General features: G+C 36.9%; 1 protein-coding gene across 2 annotated transcripts in view; it reads left to right on the top strand.

Moving 5' to 3' along the window:
* dock1 (dedicator of cytokinesis 1) overlaps positions 1–25,745 on the top strand; it is a 333,542-nt gene that overhangs the window by 78,132 nt on the left and 229,665 nt on the right. For both annotated transcript variants that reach the window (XM_073867188.1, XM_073867187.1), the window contains exons 15-19: positions 1,892–1,990; positions 2,518–2,590; positions 9,134–9,237; positions 11,063–11,243; positions 17,301–17,398. In XM_073867188.1, coding sequence (XP_073723289.1) covers positions 1,892–1,990; positions 2,518–2,590; positions 9,134–9,237; positions 11,063–11,243; positions 17,301–17,398 — 555 coding nt within the window. The remainder of the gene's footprint in view (positions 1–1,891; positions 1,991–2,517; positions 2,591–9,133; positions 9,238–11,062; positions 11,244–17,300; positions 17,399–25,745) is intronic.

Here is a 25,745-nt window from a genome sequence, read left to right as displayed (position 1 = left end):
GCCCACCCCCACCCTGGGCCCGGGACAACAGACCCGTTTGTCCCCCCCTGTCGGCGGGCGTGGCTGAGCTATCTAATAACAATGGGGGTTTAGGCAATCGAAACCTGAGCTAGCTAATAACAAATGCACTAAATGGGGCGGTCTACGTGTACGTGTTCTTACAATGAACAAAAAACAACAACCTTTAATGTTTATGGAAACTCACCCCATAAGAAACAGAAAACTGTTCTTGCAGATCTTGTTCCCTCCAATGAAATAAGTTGTTCGGGCACACCTCTCTTTGTCGGTGTCTTTGTGAATGTTATCATTTCCGAAGTTTGCACCGTGATATCAATGATATCAGATTGAGCCTGTCAGAGTGGCCACGCTGTTCCCTTGGGGGGCGGGTCCATGACTAAATTATCAAAAGCCGCTGCATGTAAATAAACACAGACAATGACGCCAACCCCCCCAAGGACGCTAGAATCTCGGGAAAAACAACCCGTTCTCAACAGCAAAATGTAGCACTGTATATGATATTACACTTTAATGAAACCAATCGCTCGCTCGTTCCTCCAGCAGCCAATGACTTCATTGAAAATATTGATAGACAAAACATGTAGCCAATTATATAACGTATTCAACAATGTCTGTGTGACTTTTTGTGTATGTGTTAGTCTTCATGTTGTGATGCAAGAACTGACGTCAAAGTACCGTGAGAGCGAGTCGAATTAAACTACTCCATAAGATTTCTTAAAGAGCTCTCGCGGTACTTTGACGTCATCCGACTGCGGCGCCGCATAAAGTCAGTGACACGGAACTACAGTCAGTCACGTGACTTCACGCTCGAGCCGAGAGAGAAGACGATGAATAAAGTTGTAATTCTTGCGATTTTTGGACCAAACTGAATTCTCGATGCTTTAACACATACTTACTGACCCACTGATGTCACATGGACTACTTGGATGATGTTTTTATTACCTTTCTGGACATGGAAACCGTACATAGATTTTAAATGGAGGATACATAAAGCTCTCGGACTAAATCACGTTAAAACATCCTAAACTGTGTTCCGAAGATGAACGGAGGTCTTTTGAGTTTAGAACGACATAAGGGTAAGTCGTTACTTGCATTATTTTCATTTAAGGGCAAACTATCTTTATTTAGTAGTCACGCTGTTCCCTTTGCGGTTGGGAGCGAAAACCAAGCTGCTGCTGCTTATACAGTATGTAAATACACACAGACAATGACGCCCCCCCGCTGCATGCTAGAATCTCCGGAAAAACAAGCCTATTTCAACCGCAATATTTACGCTTTTAAATATACAAAAACTGCTATCTCAAACATGGAGAGGCTTCTTCGTGATCTCAACTAACAGATTCTGCAATAAAACGAAAATCACAAATTTTGAAAATAAACACTTTGTTGCTCATTATCTCGAAACTTGCGCTGCCGACTTGTGTCCCTAGTTTCCGTGACTGGTCACAAATGGGCTTGACACTGTACGTTTAACCGGCTGGTTTTAAATATGGAACCAATAATAGTCTATAATGTCCTCTAAACATAAGAGTTTTAAAATAAAAAAAAAACTGCAGTGCGTTCTGCATTGGAGGCGCGAGTTGAAGGCCACTCCACTCATGTTTGTGCTGAATTGCAAAGCTACTTTGTCTGCATTTGAAATATATTTGTGAGTTACTTTTTTAAAGACTAGCTTATGATGGCATTCACGCAGTGAGTTAAATTACTTAATCAATTTTGGATTTTCATGGTTCACATTGTCATTCTTCACTTGAAATCTAACTAAGGTTGTCTTATTTACATTTTATGATTCAATTTTAATAGCTGGTTGTTCAAACCTTACACATTTCTTACTAAATACACATTACATTTTCCTCTTTTCCATCTGTTTCAGAGCGTAATCTTTCCTGGAGCTGGAGATGAAGGAATTATGGAGTATAAATCTGCCATCTACTACCAGGTCAAACAGCCCCGCTGGTTTGAAACCTTCAAGGTTAGCTTCATTGCTGCCGTCGTATCTGACGTGTCCTGCCCGTACATATTTCACATGCCTGACTTTCATAACATTAGTCATTTTCCTACCGATGTGGGATGTATTAAAGAGCTGACGAAATTTAAAGATAATATTGTCACAGCATGCAAATAGATACCAGGAACCTAAAGCCACAGAACCCTTGAGTTTTATTCGATTGAGGTCTTTAAATATTCAGCGTTTGAAAGGAAAGCAATAAAGATCAGTCTAAAGGTCACATACTGCACACTGCTTCAGGGTCTGTTTTGATCCAACTTTATATCTTTTATTAATATTCAAAACCTTTAAAGTGCTGCTCCTGTCTAAGGCCATCACTTTAAGGTCATCTTCTGTATGTGAAACTGATCTGTATTCATGTAGCTCACTTGGTAGTGCATTGCATTAGCAACACGAAGGTCAGGGGTTCGATTTCCAGTTATTGTAAGTCTCTTTGGATAAAGTAGGTAAGTAATAAGGTAATCTTATTGGTGCCGTTCTCTTTGCTGCAGGTCGCAATCCCGATTGAAGATGTGAACCGGAGTCACCTTCGATTCACGTTCAAGCACAGATCATCGCAAGACTGTAAGTTACTACACATCTACGCACAATGAGGAGGTTTAAGAGCTTTAGTTTAAACAAGCGTGTGGTCTAACCACTGTCTGGAAAGTATTATTGAGTGTGCTTCACGAGCGTTAAATGTGTGTTGTCTCTTTAAAAACAACCAAGCACTGTAATAAATAACACTGAGCTTTTGAAACTGAGCCTTTCAATGTTGAGTCTTGTGTCTGCTATAATACAAATAATGATGCACCCTAGCGACCATCTGTAATGTCCTAGCAACTGCATAGAAATGCACTGAAATCGCACTAAGCATCCTAGAAACCGGAGAGCCACGTCCTGGCAACCAGACTGAATGCACTAACAACTACATAGCAATGTCCTGGCAACCCATGCCAGCTTCGTGCCAGTAAACGCACCACTTTCATTTTCCTGTCCAAATGTACAAATTTAGTTTCTCAAGCTGTTTCGTCAGTTTTATTTCGGAGCGTGTTGGTAATGAGAAATGCAAGCGTGTATGAAATCCTGGAAGGATGTTTTACGGGCAGAGAGGCGTCTGGCTTACAGCTGTGGTTATTACACTTAGCCGTGCATGTGCAACTTATCCTGGCACCATCTGCCCACCGCATGTCGTGACCGCAGGGCCGTGATGTGAGGGGTGGGCTACTGTTGCCGGGCGCTGGTTGCCAGGTGCTGGACGGAGGATGTAAAACAATCAATTAGTGCAAAAACAGGCAATCTGGAGCAAATTAACTTCCTAGCTGATCTCAGAACAGGCGATAACAATAGCTGCATTCCATACAACGGTGGCACATAGAAAATAGAAAAACGCTAAGAGACTAAGGCAGCAAACTAGATTCACAGAGGAAAAACAGACAGGTGACACAATATATGCATGAAGTGTAGCAGCATTTTGGTATAAGTTTTATTGGTGTATTATGTAAAAAATGAAGAGTTTGGTTCCAAATCGCAATAAATCCATTTAGAGTCATTTGGGTAAAAATGTGTTTTCTATACCAAGAAAGTGAAAACATGAAAAGCACTATTTTCTGTTAAAAACTTTCACATAGCATCTTTAGGTTATAATAACATTAAAAATTCTAATCCATAATTACATTTTCAAAGATTTATTATAAAAACAGATTCTATTTTCTGCAAAATGCAATAAATCCATGATCCAATCCATAGATCCAAGTTTTTTTTAATGCTATAAATCTATTTAACTCATTCACCGCCAGCCATTTTAAGAAAAGTTGCCCACCTGCATTTTTGTGATTTTAACAAAATTTTCACAAAATTCCTTGCAGGAAAAATTATTTTCTATAAATATATAAACATACAAATTATATCAAATTAAAGAACACACCCTCTGCTTTCAAACAAACAATTAACAAACAAACAAACAAACAAAATGGGGAAAAACGTTTCATTATATATTTACTTTCTCTACTTAATTTAACAACTGAAATATGGATATTTCTCTTCAAAAATACAACATTTTGAGCAAAAAGCTTAAAAAATTGCGTTTTTGTAAAGGAATTTATGTTAGAGATCAGACTCAGAATGACTATCAAACATAAAGGCGGTTAAAATAAATCATTAAATCTTTTTAACTTCCGTTTTTGATCAATTCGGTTTGGCGCCATCTGCTGGATAAAAGCAGTATTACACTTTCACTTTGAAATTCGTCCAGAAAGGCATATTTATTAGTTAAATATGAACTCATAAATGACGAGATAACTCGTCAATGGCGGTGAATGAGTTAATCAATATATAAATGTGCATTCATTTTTGCCATGTTATATTCATTTAGTTGACTAGTGGTATACACTGATTAAAAAAATAAACATTAATGGCTTTAACCAAAACACTTACTTTGTCATTATGAACACTGCCATTGTTGCTGTCATCTTTGGGACGTCGTCGCTGAACTTTTTTGACAGCGATCAGCTGTAAAATGTTTTGATCCTGCTCGATTTTTGTTGACTTGGAGTAAAATAATGTAAAATTTTAAAATTTTAATTAAGATCCCCTGGGGTCAATGTGTTAGCATGACAGAAGCTTAATGCTGTCGGGAGAACAAGCAACAGCCGGCATTTTTCCTTCGCCCAAGTGCCTCTCACGTTAATTATTACAGAAAACCACCACAGGTTTATCAATCTCATCAAAAGTATTATTATTATTTTGTTTTTATTTGTTGATCACGAAGTACAAAGTGGATGAGGAAAACTAGGATTTGTGTGTATTGAACGCGCCACCATTATTGTTTACAATGCGTAGAATGGTTCGCTGTGATTGGTTGAGCAGATTTATTGCATAGAGAAGGAGGACTGGCATTTGTCGCGGTTTGAATAAAAGGGAGAAAAGGTGACATAATAACACGGCAGATATAGGATTTTGTGTAAAATTAAGAATTTACTTTTTTAACTGACCTGATTCAATACTGATTTTGGCGGTAACTATTTTTAAGCAGCATTTTTATCACGTTTTGGAACCAAACTCTTCTAAATGAAGTTCTAAACGTAGGTTCGGGAGGAGCCTAAAACATTCAGTCCTGTCAATCATTCGGATAGCCTATTTAAGCGAGTTAATCTCCATGCCTTACATTGACGATTCATCCGGCATCCCTCCTCCTCCCCAATTCTCCTCCTTTATGTTGCCTATTTCTCTCTCTGCTCAATGTTAAAAAGGGGGGATTTCTGAACTTGGGGCTCGAGCCGAGTCTCGGGTTCGACCTCCCTCTGAGGACAGCAAGCCAAATTTTACTTTACCATCATTCAATAGACTGAATGCGCAGGCGAACTAGTGAATAGTGTGTTAGTATATACATAAACAAGATCTGTAAACAAAGTAGGGCTGTCAAAAGATTAATCGCGATTAATCACATACAAAATAAAACTTTGTGTCGGATTAATTTATGTGTGTGTGTGTGTACTGTGTGTTAATATTATGCATATATAAATAAACAATTTTTTTAAAAATATGTATGTATAATTGTTTTAAATATAAAAAATCTATTATCAAAATCTAACTTTATATATATTTACATACACACAATCCGCACACATAAATTATGCAAAAATGAAAATTCTTTTATTTTGTATGCGATTAATTGTGATTAATCTTTTGACCGCCCTAAAACAAAGTATTCTTAAGATCCGTCAAAGATATTTAATATTAACTCTTTCCCTGCCAGCGTGTTTCACCTCTCAAACATGGGAAGGTTTCTTCAAAAACACCCAATTTTGAGTAAAAAGCTGAGATAATTCAATTTTTGCGAAGGACTTTTGATAGAGATCAGATGCAGAGCGATCTTTAAAACATACACGGAGTTCTTTCTCTTTTACGTGAGGCGCTACTTCCGGGTTGTATAAGTTGCGGAAGTGCGCCACCTGGTGGATAATAGCGGAAAGACGGAAAATTTTGTCATTGGCGGGGAAGCGTTTTCTCTTAATTGACGAGATATCTCGTCAATGGCGGCGAAAGAGTTAACAAAATGCGTTACTGCAATTGCTAAGAATAGGGAAGATTGCAAAGGTCAATATAGCCGCTCTAGTCCCGCCTTCCAGTTAAAACCAGCCAATCGTCAACCTCTGGGTAAGGGTCTTTTTGCGCATGCGTTGGACATTAGCAAGATCTGAAGGCGCAGTGATGTGACTTCCTAAAAAAGACTTTAGATTCATTGTAATTGATTTCTAATTCTATAGATTTCTAAAGAGACTTCTTATTTGGTTTAGGTTAAATTCAGTTCAGTTGAGATCATCTGAGCTTGAATATATCAGAATTTTTAGTTTTCTGGTTCTGAATAATGCTGACAGACAGTAAATGTCAGAGAGAATCAGTTGTAGGTATCCCCACACCCTACACATATCTATCTGTCTTTTCTTTTGATTTAGTTCTGGTGATAGAAACAGGCCTTTTCCCCTCCGGTCGATTCTGTCTGTCTTCATCTGTCTGTCTGCTTTAAGACAGAGCTGAACTCTTCTGTTTCTGGAGTGAAGGTTTTCTCTTTTGTTTTGATGGTGCAGAGGTGATGATGTTGCTCACGTTTACACCTCTTACACTTTCTGTTTTGACAGCTTTTGGGCTGGCATTGAGAATTTTTTTTTACTTTGGAAGTATGCGTGTGGTTCTTTATAGCGATGTGTTAGCAGCTAAAGTTGACTTTTTTAGTCGTGGTAAAGAACCTCAGGGGCGTTTGTATCCAACAGATTCAGAGGACTGCTGGTGTATTTTAGAGAGCTTCTGCCAGAGACGGTTATATACTGTATTAGCTAAGCCCAGTCTTAGTTCTCTAGTTTTTGTAGACAGATCATTTAGATTTACAAAGGAGTTAAATATTAACGTCTGGATGTTTTTTTTGTTATTCAGATTCTGAAAACCCAGGGGCCATAATAGCAAATCTGTATGCATTGTGAATATTCATTTACACGTCATTAGTGTTTTAGGATCCTGAAAGTGAAAATGGGTTTCAACGTGCAAAGTTTCAATTTTTTATTTTGAGGTTGCATTCATTGCAACAATAAGTCAAAATCTTTTTCCTTTGCCTTTTTGAAAAATTTCACGTACACACAACAATGTTTGCATTTACACTAATCCACACAAATGACTAAAAATGCTGTGTTATGCATGCCAGGCCAGAAACACAGCAAGAAATGACTTTCTTATTAGTATTTTGTCTTGTTTTCAGGACAAATATCTAAAAATTCTAAAATCAAGATGCATTTTCTTGATAAGCAAAATGACCTAAGAAAATAAATCAAGTTTGTAGACCAAAAATTTAAGTGAATTTGTGCACAACAAGCAAAAAATCGAGACAAGAAAACAAGAAAAAAAAATCTTGAAATAAGTTTACTTTTTGCTTAAACTCTTAATTCAAGAAAAATGTTCTCACCCCATTGGCATATATTTTTGCTGGCTTCAAGAACAAACTGACTTAAAATGTATATTTTTGGTAGAAAAATAGACTTATGTTGTTTTTTGCAAAATGACTTCTTCTTTTTTCTACTTATTTTTGTCTTGTTTTCAGTACAAATATCTAAAAATGCCATTAGAAAATAAGTCTAGTATTTAGACAAAATATCAAATTTAAGTCAACTATGCATAAAACAAGCAAACAATCTGCCAATGGGGTGAAAAAATAAACGAAATAAGTTTTCTTTAAAAATGAATTCAAGAAAAAAATATTGTTTTGCTTGTTGTAAGCACAATTTCACTTAAATTTGATATTTTTTGTCTTTAACTTATTTTCTTAATTTTGCTCATTACGTAAATGCATCTTGCAATTTTTAGATATTTGTACACTGCAAAGAAATGTTTTTCTTATCTTTGTCTTGTTTTCAGTAAAAATATAGAAAAAAATTCTTAAATTAAGATGCTTTTTCTTGATGAGCAAAATGACCCAAGAAAATAAGTCTATTTTTAGACCAAAAATATCAAATGCAAGTGATTTTGTGTATAAAACAAGCAAAACAAATCTGCCAATGGGGTAAGCTAATTTTTCTTGAATTTTTCTTGAATTTATTGTTTAAGAAAAATGTTCAAGATTTTTTTGCTTACCCCATTTGCAGATTTTTTTTTGCCTTTTATGCACAAAATCACTTAAATTTCATATTTATTCTTGGGTTGTTTTGCTCATCAGGAAAAAGCATCTTAATTTAAGAATTTTTAGATATTTTACTGAAAACAAGATAAAAATACTAAGTAAGAAAGTGATTTTTTGCAGTGTACGTGCCTGTGCACATACGCTAAAGAGCGATAAGACGAAGAAAAGATCAAGCAGTTTTGTTTGAATAGATGATGAGGTGATTTTATTTTATTCCTCCAAATGAGTATAAACAGCAAAATTTTGTAAACTTTTTCGCAGAAGCGTTAATAAACTCTGTATCTTGAATAGCACAAACACGGTCCTGTAGGCCGCCATTATGGTTGTCAAGTATTCTGCTATGCCTGCAGACTGAACACATAATACGCATGCAAATGGTATCATAGTTTTCACATATTTATATTTATGTCATTTGCACATTATTGATAATGCCATATTTTTTCAAAAACTTGCCCTTTGAAACCAAAAGTTTGCCTTTTCAAGACACTGAAATGCCATTGTTATGTAAGCGAAGCAGCCAAAATGCATTAAAGTTTCACGTTTTTGGTTTAAAATATTGCTGTGTAAATGTACCCTTACTCTCGCCTCTCACTCTTGCTCTCTCTTATTTTGTTTTTTCTTTCTTTGGCTCTGTGTGGGTTTGTGATCAATTTTTTTGTGTTTTTTGAGCTCTGTCCAGACCTGTCTGCATTCTCTGTGTGCTGCGAGTCTCATCTGTTATCAGAAGAACATCTGTTATATATGGATGGGTTTGAAACGGCTGTCAAATTGCCAGATGATCTTGTTTATAGGACGCAAGACTCAGCCTGTAGACTTGTGTATTTCAGGTCACATTATCAAAACAAACCAAAATGCCTGTTTGCTTGGTAAAAATGTGAACTTTGTAGAAACAACTGCACTACAAAATAAAAAATGCAATATTTTCAGTATAAACGTATAAATATGATGGTATTTCTCTGCAGGCAAAGATAAATCTGAGAAGAACTTTGCTCTGGCCTTCGTCAAACTGATGAGATATGACGGCACGACGCTTCGTGATGGAGAACACGATCTCATCGTCTATAAGGTGAAACCATCGCTGAATACTTAGAGCTTTCACACACGGATGTGAGCTATGTACTGATGCCGTTTAACCTTTGACCCCACATCACAATGTAATCATTATACAATTATACGCCTCTCTCTTCATTTCTGCATATTCAACAGCTTCATTAATGCAGAACGTCACCTGGTCGAATTCTTATTGAGTATTGCAGATTAACCCACACTATTGGGTGCAGGTCCAAAATCAAAGCACTTACTGATTTTAATGCAGACCGCAAAATAGTCAAATCAAATAGATAGAACTTTAAAGATTTATTAAACTCTTATTATTATTATTATTATTATTATTATTAAGTCAATGCCATTTCCTAAATAATGATGGTAGACATGTTGTGCCGTGATGCTTATGTGCTAGATGTAGGTTTCAATTCATTCGTACTTTGACATACTTTTCGCGACATACTGGTGGCTCTCAGGGGAATTGCAGGGGTTTTGTGAACAAATCTAAATAAAACCACTTACACGGCAAAAAATTATTTTCAAGAAAAAAATTCTTAGTATTTTTGTCTTGTTTTCAGTTAAAATATCTAAAAATTCTTATTGTAAAATGTTTTTTCTTGATGAGCAAAACGACCCAGGAAAATAAATCTAGTTTTTAGAAAATATCAAATTTAAATGATTTTGTGCATAAAACAAGCAAATAAATCTGCCAGTGGGGTATGCAAATTTTTCTTGATTTTTTTATATTTAGTGTTTAAGAAAAATGTTCAAGATTTTTTTGATTACCCCATTTAAATTTACCCGAATTTCGATAGTACCATTTAGAAATTTACAAATTATAAGTAACTTTTATCAACTACCAATCTTTACACTGCAAAAATGACTTTCTTACTTAGTATATTTGTCTTTTTTTTCAGTAAAAATATCTAAAATTTCTTAAAAACACTATGCATTTTCTTGATGAGCAAAATGACCTAAGAAAATAAGTGTAGTTTTTTAGACAAAAAATGTAAACTAAGTAAATTACTGCTTAAAACAAGCAATAAATAAATAAATAAATAAATAAATTGCCAATGGGGTGAGATTTTTTTTTATTGTTTAAAAAAAGTTAACTTATTTCAAGATTTTTTTTCTCACCCCATTGGCAGATATATTTTAAACTTATTTACTTATATCATTTTGCTCATCAAGAAAAAACATCTTTATTTAAGATTTTTTTTAGATATTTCTATTGAAAACAAGACAAAAATACTAAGTAAGAAAGTCATTTTTTGCAGTGTAAGTATATTAGTAGACTCTCTGTTTAATATCTATTAACACGTTATAGTGATGATACCTCGACAGACATTCATTTGACTATACGTATCTTTGCAGGTGCATGTCAACTTATTAAATCAATGAAAGTTAGTTGACATGTAGTTACAAAGTTATTTATAGTTAGTATAATGTCCAAAGTGGACTATCAAAATAAAGTGTTACCGTTAAATGTGCATTTTAATTGACCATTACACAACACTAAATTTTTTTTAAAATACTCATGCAAAATGGACAGATACGTTTCATGTACCAATAATAGAAAATTACCAGATGAAGATCCAATAACAGGAAACAATAATTATGTAAAATACTACTTGTAGCTGAACGAATAAAATTTGTTTTGGTATGCAAAGGAGCTCATTAACCTATTCAGTTAGCTTGGATGTTAATACATAACTCGGTCTGGAAACACTATCAGCATAGTTACTGATTTACAGTTTTCAATTAGCGAATGTCTTGATCAGTTCTTATTTAACATGTTTGTGCTGCTTGTGTCTGAATTTGTTGTCTTTGTTGTTTGTGTTTTGTAGGCCGAAGCCAAGAAATTGGAGGACTCCTCTATGTACCTGAACTTATCTTCCACCAAACCAGAGATGGAGGAGAAGAGTCCGTCCACAGGGAAGAACACGCAGAGTCTCGGCAGCTTCAGCATCAGCAAAGACTCGTTTCAGATCTCAACGCTCGTGTGCTCCACTAAACTCACGCAGAACGGTGAGACTCAATGCAGTACCCACTCATTGAGCTTCAATAACAAACCATTGAATCACACAGGACAGTTGTGAGGATTTTTATTACCGTTGCTCAGATTTAAAATGATCTGAGCGAATTTCTGTCCGTGAGTGTTGGGCTTCGTCACGTGACCGTCCGTGCTGCGGTCTTGAATGCAGGACGATCATTACAGTCTGATCACATACAGAATGCAGAGAAGTCCACTGCAGTCTTGACGCAATCTCTCTCCCCTTTTCCTCATGTGTTCCCATACATCCCCTCCTCTCTGTAAATGTGTTTGCTTTGTGAATCTTGCAGATGTTTATCGGGTTACGGTCTGTCGGATGTGTGCATGTGCACAGTGGACAGGTTTGTGGCCGAGGACCTTGAAGCTGTTAGTCTGTGAAGGTGAATTAAAAAACACGGCAGGTAGTTCATGCCGGAGTAGCAAAAAGCAGGAGTTTGCTGCAGAGTCATGACGTTTGTCGGGCTGGTTGACATGCACACACACAGTAGTGATAGTTTTCAAGGGCATTAATCTGTGAATGGTTAAGTAATAGTTAAATACTGTACACATTTGAATATTAAACTGAGATTTGAGTATTTCAATATTAAAAATTGTTAAAAACTGAGTTTTGTTGGCATAAAAAAGTGTTTTGGGTTCCTTAATTCTGTATTCTGTCACACTGCAAAAAACGACTTTTTCCATAATTTTTGTTGTCTTGCTTTCTAAGAATTGTTAAATCAGAATGCATTTTGCATGCAAAAAATCTGCCAATTTTTCAGATTTTTTTCTTAAATTGTTTAAGAAAAAGTAAACTGATTAAAAAAATCACTCCATTGGGAATTTTTTTGCTTATTTTTATGTTCAAGTTTACAGAGCCCCTAAGGTGACATTGGAGTAAAAAAATGTAAAGTGTAGTTTTTATGTGCGCACATGAAACTTTCATGTGCTCAGGCAAAACCTTCATCTGCAGATTTTTTTTAAAGTTTAGTTTCGCTTCACGTGTGCACGCAAAACTAAACGCGATAGTTTCACGTGCCCACGCGATAGTTTCACGTGCCCACGCGATAGTTTCACGTGCCCACGCGAAACTAAACTTTTTATTAAATTTTTGCTCCATGTCCCCTTAGGGGCTCCGTACAAGTTTTCTTAAATTTGAAATATTTTGTCTAAACTAGACTTATTTTTTTAAGGCATTTTGCTTATCAAGAAATTGCATCTTGATTTAAGAATTTTTAGATATTTGTACTGAAAACAAGAAAAAAAGTAAGAGTATTTTTTTTGCAGTGCAGGAAATCTACTATAGTTTGGTTTTATGTTTTGTATTTTTTTATTTGGTTTATAGTAAGATTGATGCTTGTTTTAATCATGTCAAAAACATTGGTCCGAAAAAACTGTAATCGCAGTTAGATAGACAGGTTGACACTTGCGTGACTGTCTGAATGAATCAGGGTCACAGGCGGCTGGAATACAGAGCAGTCAGGAGCTCTTGAAGTTCTCATTAATGCCTTGATACATGGAGTCGCTTCAGGGAGCCGTTCGGATCGGTAGTGCTGTGACAGCAAGGGATGAAGGCAGAATCAACAGGAGAAGGGTGAGATTGAGTAAAATACAACAACTAAAACAACAGGAAAGAAACAAAGATTGAAAAGCAACCATGGCTTGCTTGGTTTGCTTCAGATACATTGAGCTGTGAGGCTCGTATCAGTCACACAGGTTTAAATCTCGACACCCGAACAGGTGTTATATAATCCTAAAATCCTGAACGTTAAGCTTTTGCAAGTTTTGCTGTTGGAGCTGTGCCTCGTAGATATCTATTGTGCTTGAGATATGTTCAGCCATGGAGCATCTTATATGAAGTGGGTTAACTCTTTAACTGCGCTGAGATGCTTTGAGTCTTTTAAAAACCAAAGTGTACACTAAGGTTGTGCTGATAGATCGACAAAAGTCAGACATGGCCGATAGCGGGACGATTGTTGGCAAGTTTGCTTATTATAGTTTAAATTATTATTATTATCATCATAGTTTTACATTAACGTGCGCATTGTGTGCTTTTCCTCGCATGGGAGGTTTTCTGGGCTTCACTTTCCGCGAGAGAGCTTGTAACGCGCGCGCCATGGATTCCTTCTAGCACCTGAACCTGTAATGTGCATGACTCGCACTTTTCCTCGCACCTGAGCTTGTAATACGCGCGGCTATGACATTTCCTTGCACTAGAGACGTTGTTAGGCACGCAGGGGTTTAAAACCAGAAAGTGTGTTGTTCCCGCTCACTGGCACGCAGGAAATTTCAGCCTTGGCTTTAAAGCAACACTAAAGAGTTTTTGCTCTTTGCTCCCCCTACAGGTTGGAAGCGGAATTGTCCATTGCTACTGTCGTAAATAATTTAGCCTACTGCAGCAAAGCTGGCTCTGATTGGATTGTAGGTCTGCCATAAAGCAAGTTTTTGTAGTTTTCACTCGAACTACAGGACCGCGACCTGACGATTGAAAACTTCTTTAATGCGGTTTTGGCCGATAGAGGGCTGCAAAGCGAATGTGAAAGTGCTGTTCGCCCTGTTTCGAGTGGATGAACGACTGAAACTTTTTTGGAAATTTTATTTTAAGGTAAAAAAAAGCTCTTTGGTGTTGCTTTAATGACGCGCTCGGAATATTGCCTTCAGTTTTAAGAAGGTTGCGGTCATGACTGTGAGTTAGTATTGGAAGGTGGGGCTGATTTATTTTTACTCATTTGTGACAAACCACATGATTGGTGGACAAAAAACCCTTAATTAACCCTAATGCTGCATTCACACCAGCCATGGTAGACGCGTCAAGTCTGAGTGATTTCAATGTTAAGTCAATGTAAAGACGCGCGTCTGGAGGTCTCACAGCGCGAATGAGGCGTTTAGGGCGGCACCTGTCATTTCGCCTCGTTTGCACGAATGATGCGAATTGAGCGTTGCCACGAGAAACGCGCAAATTGAAAAATCTGAACTTTGTCAGAAAAATGTGCCACATTAACAAATCAGGAGCTTGCTCTAATAGTGACGTGATTACAGGAAGCGAGCGGAGTGGCAGAAGCCCCTCCCATGACGCAAATTTCTGCGTGAAAGACGCGATGAAGCGAGTACATTGAAAGCGTTCAAGCGTCCAACTACGCGCAGTAAACGTGAATTTGACACCTCAAATGCGTCTGGTGTGAACGCAGCATTTGGGTTAATTAAGGGTTTTTTGTCCACCAATCATGTGGTTTGTCATAAATGAGTAAAAAAAATATGAGCCCCACCTTCCGATACTATCGTGTATCGCGATCTCACAGGCTGAAGATAGGACGATCTCACGATGGTGCATATCGCCCAACACAAGTGTACACTTTATTCCCTGAGAATGTCTAAATATTCTCTGCTCAGATGAAGATGAAAATGCTGTGATGCACTGATATGTATTTTTGCTGTGTGGTGTGATTTGATGGGTTTAAAGGTCATCTTTATCCTCTCCAGATGTCAACGTAATTCCTTTTGCAGGTCCTCTCTTGACTGTGAATTGTTTAGCGAGTTGCTGACAACTTTTTTTACTTTTCGAGTGTGTTTTACGCGACCCCTGAGCCACAGGCAGTTAAGACGTCACCTTAATAAAGACCTTCATAAAAAAAGCTGTAGCTTCCCTCTGTTTGGCAGGTAACGGACACCGTAATGAGGTCGCTGAGGATAGCTCAGACCGATCTGATGTGCAGCCTGTGGAGAACATTAGCATATAAATGCAGGGTTTTCATCGCTAGGATGTTTTAGCCTGCAAGGTCCTGTCCATCACAACCAACATCGCTGCGGTTTTCTGAGGACATAATGTGTTAAAATTAGTCGCACATCAACCCACATTAGCATACTGAGCGGACGGTTGAATCATCCGTGTTTGGTTTCATTCAATGTTGCAGGTAAAATCAATAAGTTGGTGAAATCCTCCACAGTGTGTTTGTGATTTTATGTGGGGTGTAAATTACGTCTTTTGTTTGGATATTTTTTCTGATGTTTGCTTTCAAAGTTTTCTCTACGACTGAAGCATGGGTGTTTATTCCACCGCCCATTAAACGCAGAGACCTCTCACAGTCAATAAGAGAGAGAAATGATTGCTTTTTAATAAAGAAAGACAACAGGCCTGTCCTCTCTCGTGCTCCAGCACCTCTTACTTACTCTCCGACTTTTCTTTTATTAAACCTGCCTGCTGGAGTTAGAAATGTTGGGATTTCTCTAAAACGTCTCGCCCACACAGGTACAAGTCCTGTTGATGTGATATGATGATATTAATGACTTTGAAAGATCTTTATCCTTACCGTAATATCTTGAGCTACACTGACCATCGTGTGTTTCAGAAGAAGAGTTTATAATCCTAAAATTAGGGAAACATGGTAACCCTCATGGTGGAATTTAGTAGAAAAATCTCATATAATACAGCGTTTCACTTTGGGTTGTCCTTAAATACTTGCAGGAATGCAAGTTTAAGGTTAAAAAGTCAGTCACTTCTGTTGCTATGGCGATCGCTATGGGAGCTGCTCAAGCGGTGTCGAGAATTCCCAAAGGATCCATAGACAGCGTGAAAGTGTTTGTGGATTACAGGTGCCAAGCGGCACAGATGAGCCCCCGTTCTCAACACTCCATATTGTTCAGATGTGATTGAGCGTCTTCATCTCTTTAAAGTGTCATGAAGCTTTTTATTCGTAGCTTATTTATGCTCGATTAATTCCAGTAAAGGAGGTGAGTGATTGAGAAAGAGACACTTTAAATTGTCCTTTTATGTAATATATGACCTCTGTTTTGATAATCAACATAGGGGCTTCTCATTGGTCCAAATGCACATTCTTTACTATCATTAGATGAAGCCTGTGTTCCTGTAGCTCAATTGGTAGAGCATTGCGTTAATCATGGGTTCAATCCTAAAAAGTGAAGCTGTTGGCTCTTTGATCGCCCCCTGGTGGCTGGATGCAATTCAAGTCATAAACTTCGCTCTCTCCATGCAAACAAACAGGATTCGTGTCAAAATAAAGAAATAAATTACACTTCCAATAAAAATTTCCGAAATATGTTTTTGGTCCAGCCATTTTTTTAAAGTTGCCCACCAGCAATTTTTGTGATTTTCACAAATTTCACAAAATGCCTTTCAGAAAAAAATTATTCTAAAATATATGGGTATTTTTCTTTAAAAAAATACAAAGATTTTAGCAAAAAGCTGAAATAATTGCATTTTTGTGAAGGAATTTTGTTAGAGATCAGATTCAGAATGATTATTAAAACATATAGAGGTTACATTTAGTAAAAAATGTTTTGGCTTAAATTTTTTCATAAATCGCCAACTAGTGGATAATCAGGGTATTGCAGATTAACATAAAAAATTTCAGAAACATGTTAATGTAGTTGTTATCATGATGATTTATTTTCAATTGTTGTTTTTTGTGATACGTTTCATTTTGATGCGATAGAAACGGGGCGTGTCGTTATGATTGACATTTGTGATTGACAGCTTCTCTGAGCGGACTCTGAGCTTTGGGGAAGATTGAAGATATAACTAACTATTCATTTTCCCACCGACAAAATGAGTTGTACAGTATTTAACTTAATTTATTTTAGCAAGCCAGTCAAATGAGACGTTCAAGGCGCGTGGTTGAATTGGGCATGCGAGCGCTTGGCCGGAAGATTGATACCGCGACTCCGTGGCCCACGGACCATTCCTTCTGCGCATGCCCTGGCTCCAAACTAACGTTTTTGCATAACATATCAATCGTACATTTTACGTTCAGTTTGTCGTCCATTTTTTTTACAGTCGAGGTTCAATCCCAGGGATCAAACTTACTGATTAAATGTATAGCCTACCTTGTAAGGCACTGGACGTTGTTTTGGATGGCAAATATTTTTTTATGAAATCCTTGAACAAGAAGTCATAGCTACCCCTACACCGCTGTAAAATCACAATCCTTGCCGATTTTCCACACATATTTCTATCTCCGTTTTGGCTCCATGTATTAATGAATGTTTAATGTGCTGTTACACAAGCTGATCTTGTGTCTCATGTCGTCTTTCTCCTGTAGTCGATCTCCTGGGGCTTCTGAAGTGGAGGTCCAATACCAGTTTACTACAGCAGAATCTCCGTCATCTGATGAAGGTGGATGGAGGTGAAGTGGTCAAGGTATGTTTGACTTGATAGATCTGAGAAAGCTCTGGATATGTTCAGGCCGTCAGTTTTATTAGCGTTCAGAAATATGTGCTGTTTGAAGTGTGAATAAAGTCTTGCACTTTATAGATGATAGAAATATAGAAAATTATAGATGAATGCCATGCCATACTTCACAAGCTCTTTGCGTATTATTTTATTTGTAAGGCTGCCAGAAAACATGCTGATATATTTATAGAAATGCATTTCAAGTTTTCAGTAGATTGAAGGATTAGTAATCAGGATTGTTCAATTTTTAAACAATACAGAAACCCAATGATTGAGCTAGGTGGGCGTGGTTTCAGCAACAAGTCACCTTAGGTCCACCCACATCTTGCTTCTTTGCACCAATTATCTGATTCACGTTTTTGCATTTCCTTTGGTGTGTAAGTGTATGTTTGTACATGTAATGATATGCAAAAGGTACAAATCCCAAAGTAAACTCCAATTAAAATCTCCTTTCTTGGACTTCAACAAACACACGGATTGTAGGCAACAGTTTACTTCCTGGGATTATCATTATGATAATTATCATTATCATAATTCCTCCCGCTTAGACTCACAGGCTGTAAGTTAACTCCTGTTAGCATGGCATTGTGAGTGAATCATTCCAACATGGTAAGGAGCGTTACATTTCCTGTGGACACTTGCTAAGCTGTTAGCTTTAATGTAACTGTTGTTCCCTGAGAAGGGAACGAGACGCTGCATCTCCCTTGCCATACTTCCTGCGTCCCTGTAACGCCGTTTTTGGCAATATTTCAGATAGTGATATACTTTCTGGCTCCCTCGTCACCCAGTCTTTCAGCATTGGTTGAATTTGATATACACATTCAGACGCACTTACCCCTGGAGGCCCCTAAAGTGTCACCGCAGTGAAGCAGCGCAAGTTCCCTCGAAAGGGAACTGTAACAATGTATCTTAAAAGGTAACACAATGTAACCTTGCTCTCACTCGAAATGTGTCCCCACATTTAGTCCTTGAATATGAGGGTATTGGACCTGGAAAGTCCTTGAAATTAACTAAGGTGTGGGAACCCTGGAAAAATAATGTGTTGTTTTAACCCTAAACCACGGTAACACATTGTATTATAGCATGTTTTTTAGCAAAGAAATAGGTGCACTTTAAGAGGGACTGTTAACTATTGTAGTTGCAATCTGCAACTTTTGACTCTACATCACCATCTCTGTATTAAACATAAAATTGCTGGTTACTATACGTACCTTTAAGCAGCTCAAATTGTAACAAATATTATGTTAGCGTTTTGAGTAGAGTATGCTCAATTACTTATTGTTTGTTTATAACTAAAACAAAAAATACTGTAAAGCAATTTCCAGGTAAAAATTTTCATGTAAAATGTGAAAGAACGTTTTCGTTCACTTTTTAGTTACGGTTTAGATAATGATAGAAAACATCCGAGCACTGCCAGTGAAATAAGGCCAAGCGGTGTTGATGTATAACTGACTCACATTTTCCTCACACAGTGTGTTTGAATGGCTCTCTGCATTCTCAGACAGTTTAGCTCATGGAGAGATTTCTCTGAGAAGGCAAACACATCTGAGCTGTCAGCGATTGAGAGAGAAAGATGAGGGCTGGGATGTTTTGTGCTTTAAATGTCCCCTCAGTGTCCTTCTAACATATTTGCAGCCTCTCAAAACGTCTAAGAGACATAAATATAAAACATGCCACCAGTATAAATATGGCAGGTGTATCACACTACAACCTAAAGATACTAAACTGTTAAGGTCAACAAGACATCAAGTCTCTTCTGCACATGGAAAACCACAAGCTTTTATGTTTAACATTAAGTTTGATGTGGAAAACGGAGCACACAAAGGAACTGTTCACCTAAAAATGAAAATAATGTCATTAATGACTCACCCTCAGGTCGTTCCACACTTGTAAGACTTTGTTCATCTTCGGAACACACTTTAAGATGTTTTATATTTAGTCTGAGAGCTTGTTGACCCTTCATTGAAAATCTAAGTACAGTATACTGTCCATGTCCAGAAAGGTAATAAAAACACCATCCAAGTAGTCCATGTGACATCAGTGGGTCAGTTAGAATGTGTTGAAGCATCGAAAATACATTTTGGTCCAAAAATTACGACTTTATTCAGCATTGTCTTCTCTTCCACATCTGTTGTGAAGCGCATGCGCGAGACTAAAGTCACGTGACTGCAGTGATGCGGATGACGTGTTATTCTCAGACATGTTTGCGAAGTTTTTTTTCCAAATTTACAGCGTGCGTCTCCCTCAGACTGTAAACGAAGCCCTTGCGCACAAAAAAAAAACAAACAGCAGGGGCGCACCAGATAACACGTCAGTCGCGTCATAAGAGAAGACAATGCTGAATAAAGTCGTAATTTTTGTTAGTTTTGGACCACAATGTATTTTCGATGCTTTAACACATTCTAACTGACCCACTGATGTCACATGGACTACTTTGATGATGTTTTTATTACCCTTCTGGACATGGACAGCACACCGCACGTAGATTTCCAATGAAGGGTCAAACAAGCTCTCAGACCAAATATAAAACATCCCAAAGTGTGTTTCGAAGATGAACGGAAGCCTTACAAGTTTGGAACGACATGAGGTGACTCATTAATTACACTATTTTATTTTGGGGTGAACTATCCCTTTAAGTGTTCATCAAGTGAACATCAAGTCCTCACAGCTTTTAGGACTTGACCACAGAAATTCAATTTCTAAAAAAGTTATGAAAGGTGTTTTTTGCATAGCAATCAGGAGTGAGCAATCATGTTGAATGTGATTCCTGCTAAAATGTTTGTTTTTCTCTGTTTGTGTAAGAAATTATCCACTTCTAGTAGATCTAACACCTGCTAACAAACAGACAGGAGTGTGATGCTTTGTGTGTGATTGAAGCTTATAGTTTGGTAATTGTTGGATTCTGCTGCAGGTTTGTGTTCTGGAGATTAAAGTCCAATCGCCTAGAGTGCTTTGTAAAATGAACATTTCCTTAAGGGCCTCTAATAGGGCTGCACGATTCTGGCTCAAATGTGAATCACGATTTTCCTCCATGGGAAAGGAGATCACGATTCTCTCAAATGTTTTAGTTAAAAACAAAATGAAAATCGTTTATTACACTCAAATAAAAAACTGTGCTACACAGGACTTTCAGTTATAATAAAGTGTATTAAAAGTCTCTTTTCCTTATTTTATACCCCTTAAGATGAGTAACTTAAAATGTGTTAGCTGTTAAACATAAACTGGCCAACCTTAAAACTTTAAACACTAAACGTTGATTCAGAGGCCGTTTCTCAATCCTGCATACGTTGCCTATGTTATCAAGATGTCTTATTTCACAATATTAACAATAATTATAAAGTTAACTGTTATTTTTAGTTAATCGTAAATTGATGTAATATGCTTATGACTTGAGAACGTAATGCTCAGTTAACTTAAATAAACCAGGCATAATGACGTATGCAGCCTGCACAAGTAAACCGACTGTGTTTAGGTATGCGACCTTACGCTTCATGTGAGTGACAGTGTAACGCCGCAAATGAGGAAGAGAGAGGAGAGAAACGATAGTGTCTTATTGGTGAAAAGGTTTGGTTTTACACTGTGTGAGGGTGAGCAAGTTTGACTGATATGGCATCTTGGATGTTGTAATGTAAATATGATGTATAATAGAGTTGTTTTTATTTTCCTTGTTTTATTAATGAAATGCAAGTTTCATTTAAATATCAAAATAATTTATGGTATATCATATCAAAATCATTGTGATTTCTAGTCATTAACTCTTTCCCCGCCAGTGTTTATAAAAACCAGCGCCAGCATGATTTCTCAAAAATCTAATTGACTTCCATAAAATGTTTTTCTTTAAATATATAAACATACAATATATCAAATAAAAGAAAAGACCATCTGCTTTCAAACTAAAAATATCATCCTATCTTCATTTGTTCTCTTTTTATCACCTCTCAAATATGGGTAGGTTTCTTAAAAAATACCAAATTTTGAACATAAAGCTAAGATAAATCCATTTTTTTAAGCACTTTTGTTAGAGATCAGATTCAGAACGTTAAAGGGATACTTCACCGATTTAGCATTCAGCTTTGTATCTGTAGAAACCCGGCAGTATTACTGAATGACCATGTTTCCCTCCCTCATTTCCCCCTGAGAGGAGAGATATCTGCATTTTGGTTCTGCAAAAAAGTCCTCCGATGATGCAAAAATCGTCATATTACATCATCGGAGGAATTTTTTGCAGAACCAAAATGCAGATATCTCTCCTCTCAGGGGGAAATGAGGGAGGGAAACATGGTCATTCAGTAATACTGCCGGGTTTCTACAGATACAAAGCTGAATGCTAAATCGGTGAAGTATCCCTTTAATCAAAACATACAGAGTTTTTACTGTTTTTGGATCAGTGCATGCTTCAGTGTTTTTTGAGTTGGGTAAGAGCACCATCTAGTGGAAATATGGTTTGCCATAAAAACTCGTCATTGGCAGGGAAGCGTTTTCTCTTAATTGACAAGATAACTCGTCAATGGCAGGGAAAGAGTTAATTGGACTAAACTGTTTATTTGTGTCATTCATTACAACAGCAAAGTGACTGCACAACCCACCTTATCCCACTTGGCAACCCACATGAGGGTCACAGCCCAAAGTAAAAAAAACCTGCTTTAGACTAATAAAAGGTAAAGTTGCATGTACACTGGAAGCGACTAGCAATAAAAGCTTGGCGGCTTCCGGCAACACGAGGGACAATGAACGTTCATGACAGGAAGTGGGCGTGTCCAGTGACAAAGTTTAGAACAGTTCAACTTAATGCGAATGACGGACAACTTTCAGGAGCAACTACCAAATTAGTGAAGCAGTGGAGTTTGTCATCTTTTGTCATTTGCTGAGGGACGGTTACTCATATGTCTCTTGTTGTTACTAAATTGCAAAAAATGATTTTCAAGAAAAAAATGTCTTAGTATTTTTCTCTTGTTTTCAGCAAAAATATCTAAAAATTCTTAAATTATGATGCTTTTTCTTGATGAGCAAAACGACCCAAGAAAATAAGACCAAAAATATCAAATTTAAGTGGTTTTGTGCAAAAAAACATGAAAAATTCTGCCAATGGGGTAAGTCAACTTTTCTTGGAAATGTTTTATTTATTTAGTGTTTAAGAAATATTTTCAAGATTTTTTGCTTACCCCATTGGCAGTTTTTTTTTTGTTGCTTGTTTTATGCACAAAATCACTTAAATTTATATTTTTGGTCTAAAAACTAGACTTATTTTGCTCAACAAGAAAATACATCTTAATTAAAGAATTTTTTGATATTTTTACAGAAAACAAGACAAAACTAAGATTTTTTTTCCTGAAAATAATTTTTTGCAGTGTAGTACAACCGAAATTAAGAACGCCTCCTAATGAACTCACTGGAAGAGATGGGCGACACACAGCGACAAAGAAATGGTTTTGACCTTTGATTGGTTCTTTGAGGCTGTTTACACTTGGCAATAACATGCGTTTTCGTCGATCGGATCACAAGTGGACGACGTTAATGCCAGGTGTAAACGGTGTTCAAAACGTTTTGAGCTCGTCCACTTTCGACCACTTTCAACCACATCCAGAGGTAGTCGAAACCACTTTCGATCGGATCACTTTGGAGTTGCGGAACGCACATGTGGTTGAATGCGTTCGAACAGCCACACGCGACCGTCTTCTCCCCGCCCATTTATCTACACTCAAAAAAAATATTTTTGCACCTTGTCTAATTTACTTAAATGAAACAAGTTAATACAACACAATTTTTAATTTTTTTTGTCTCAACCTATTTTTATAATGGTCAATCTGCTTAAATTTAAAAAAATTACATGAACTAAATAATTTTATATTGGGACCACATTAATGATTTTTGTTGCTATTGCTTACTGGGCCGTGAATCTGTATTTCCCAGCATGCTTTGCATGCAACTGCCTTTGGAGAGTATTCTTTTAAATTAAGTGTTATTTTATGCATTTTTAGGTAAAGAGAAAGACTTTATACTGTTTAATGTTTGTTTATCTTATTGATTTAGAAAAGTTTACGCTATATTTTTTGAATTGTTTGGTTACCATCCTGCAGAAGAGTGGCGCTTGTGGTTAAATTGTAGATGTGACATACGTAGTTCTTTTAAAGAGCACTAACATGTGTCTCTTCTCACATGTTCAACCAATGTGTCATTAGCATGCTAACATGTGCTTATGCTAATTAGTATTATATAGAAACTGACAATTAGTTTAACTAGACTTTTTTGGTTGAATGAACTTATTTTGTCTTTGTTGAACAGACCAGAATTAATTGCGTGGAAAAGTTTTCCTTAATTGAATTAAGTTTGTTGAACAAGATATTTTTATGAGCAATGAAAATATATTTATTAAGTTGGTGCAACAAAAGATTATTTGTTTAAATTAACTTATTGTATTCTTGTTGTACAAGCCTAAACTAATTTCGTGGAAAAGTTTTCCTTAATTCAATTATGTTGAATGAACAAACAATTTTTTTGAGTGTAATCTGAGGTATTAAACACAAGTTTTACGTCTTTTCTGACTTCTGGCGTGAACATTCGGGGAACAGCGCTATTTTTAGCCTTTCATTGATAAACTAAAGCGGCTGATCTCCATAGTTTTGTTTTGAAAGCGTGTGAAAGTTGCGCGATCCTAATTCATCAGTTGCGCTGAAAATTCAGAGAAAGCTCTTACACACACACGTACAAAACTCTGTGAAGCATGTTTACTTGCTAAACAAGCAGTGGACTCCGACATAATATTAGTTTGCGTCCATTTAAACTCATAATTACTCCCGCTTACGTTTGAATGACAGCAGAGAGACTCGCCCACCGTCTCACAGACCACCCCCTCACAGTATTCAGGACAGAAGCGGTCGAAAGTGGACAAAAGAGACGGATTTAAATACCAGGTGTAAACGTAATGTGTCTCTCTCATTCACTTGTGATCCAAGCGATCAAACACATCTTAATACCAAGTGTGAACAGCCCCTTTGAGGAACCAAAAATTGGCCTTTTAAAGGTGCTTAAAAGGTTGACAGAGATGCCAAATAAAGTTTCTTAGACATTTTTTTTTTACTTTTTATTGTCTGAAGAACCTTTTTTAATCACTACAACAATTTTTTTATGGATAGGGTGACCATACGTGCCATTTTTTTTCCGGGACAAGTCCTGGTCAGGATATTGGGTGGATTTCACCCGGAATCCTGGCCAGGACGCATCCTGGAAAAATGGCACGTGTGGTCACCCTATTTATGGAACCATACAGCCAAAATTTGTTCTTCTATGTCATTGAGAAGCATCTTTATTTTTAGGAATGTATGTTATTACTTTAAAAAAACTTTTTGTAGCACATTTATTTTTAAGAGTGTAGTTTACAAAAATGTACTCGCCTGCATGATGTCCTACACACTTCAAGAAAGTTAATGCATGCTGTGTTCTTTATTTTGTGGCGTTGTTCGGTTTGAGATAAAGTCTCTCACTCTCTCTTTCATTACTATAATTTCCCGTCTCGTCCATGTCCTGTACTTTATGATTGCTTGCTTGACTTATGTGTGTACAGCTTATTTGAAAAAGTGGGATCTTAAACGCGTTGAATCTCATCTCAGGAATGGCAGATTTATGAATGTTATCGACCGTCAGCATCTTGTATCTGTTGCAACTCGCTCTTTAGCTGAAAATATGCAGCAGCCTCAGTGTAATTCTCTGAAGTGGGTTTGTGTGCATGTTTTTCTTCTCAAGGACACACATTCTTTCGTTCCATGCGGTGAATGCAATCGGAGGCCATACAGCAGATGTGCCGAACATTGTAATAAAATACACATCCTCAATAACATAAACATTCACTCACCATCAGGTGCAGAATTTCAACATGTAAATAGCTTTTCACACTGAATTTATAATGGTCGAAATGAAGCAATTGTGCAGACAATGCCATTTATAAACCTTGAGGTGCAATTATTTATGCTGCGCTTGTGCGCATGCAACATTTTTAATGAAGCCAGTATGTATTACACTATTGAAGTATTATTGATATAATGTGTTTATAATATTCAGTGCATGAATTGTGGACACGTATAGATCCGTATACTTTTTAATCTCTTTCTGTGATGATGTCCTTGCTCAGATGTCATTGAGTGTCTGAAGTGGAGAGCATGTGCTTTAGTTGGACAGTCTATAAATCTGATGGCACCTTTTTATAGTTTCTCTTCGAGTAAATGTCCGAGTCCAAAGAGCACGGCTTTAATACATTACATCATGATCTCATTATTTCATTGCTGAGCATCTTCTTCAGTAATTTTCTGTCTCTGTGTAG

The sequence above is a fragment of the Misgurnus anguillicaudatus genome, chromosome 4 (assembly GCF_027580225.2).
Source record: "Misgurnus anguillicaudatus chromosome 4, ASM2758022v2, whole genome shotgun sequence".
Taxonomy (NCBI): Eukaryota; Metazoa; Chordata; class Actinopteri; order Cypriniformes; family Cobitidae; genus Misgurnus; species Misgurnus anguillicaudatus.
Note: the sequence above shows the minus strand (reverse complement) of the source record. Positions and strands in the feature narration are given on the sequence as shown.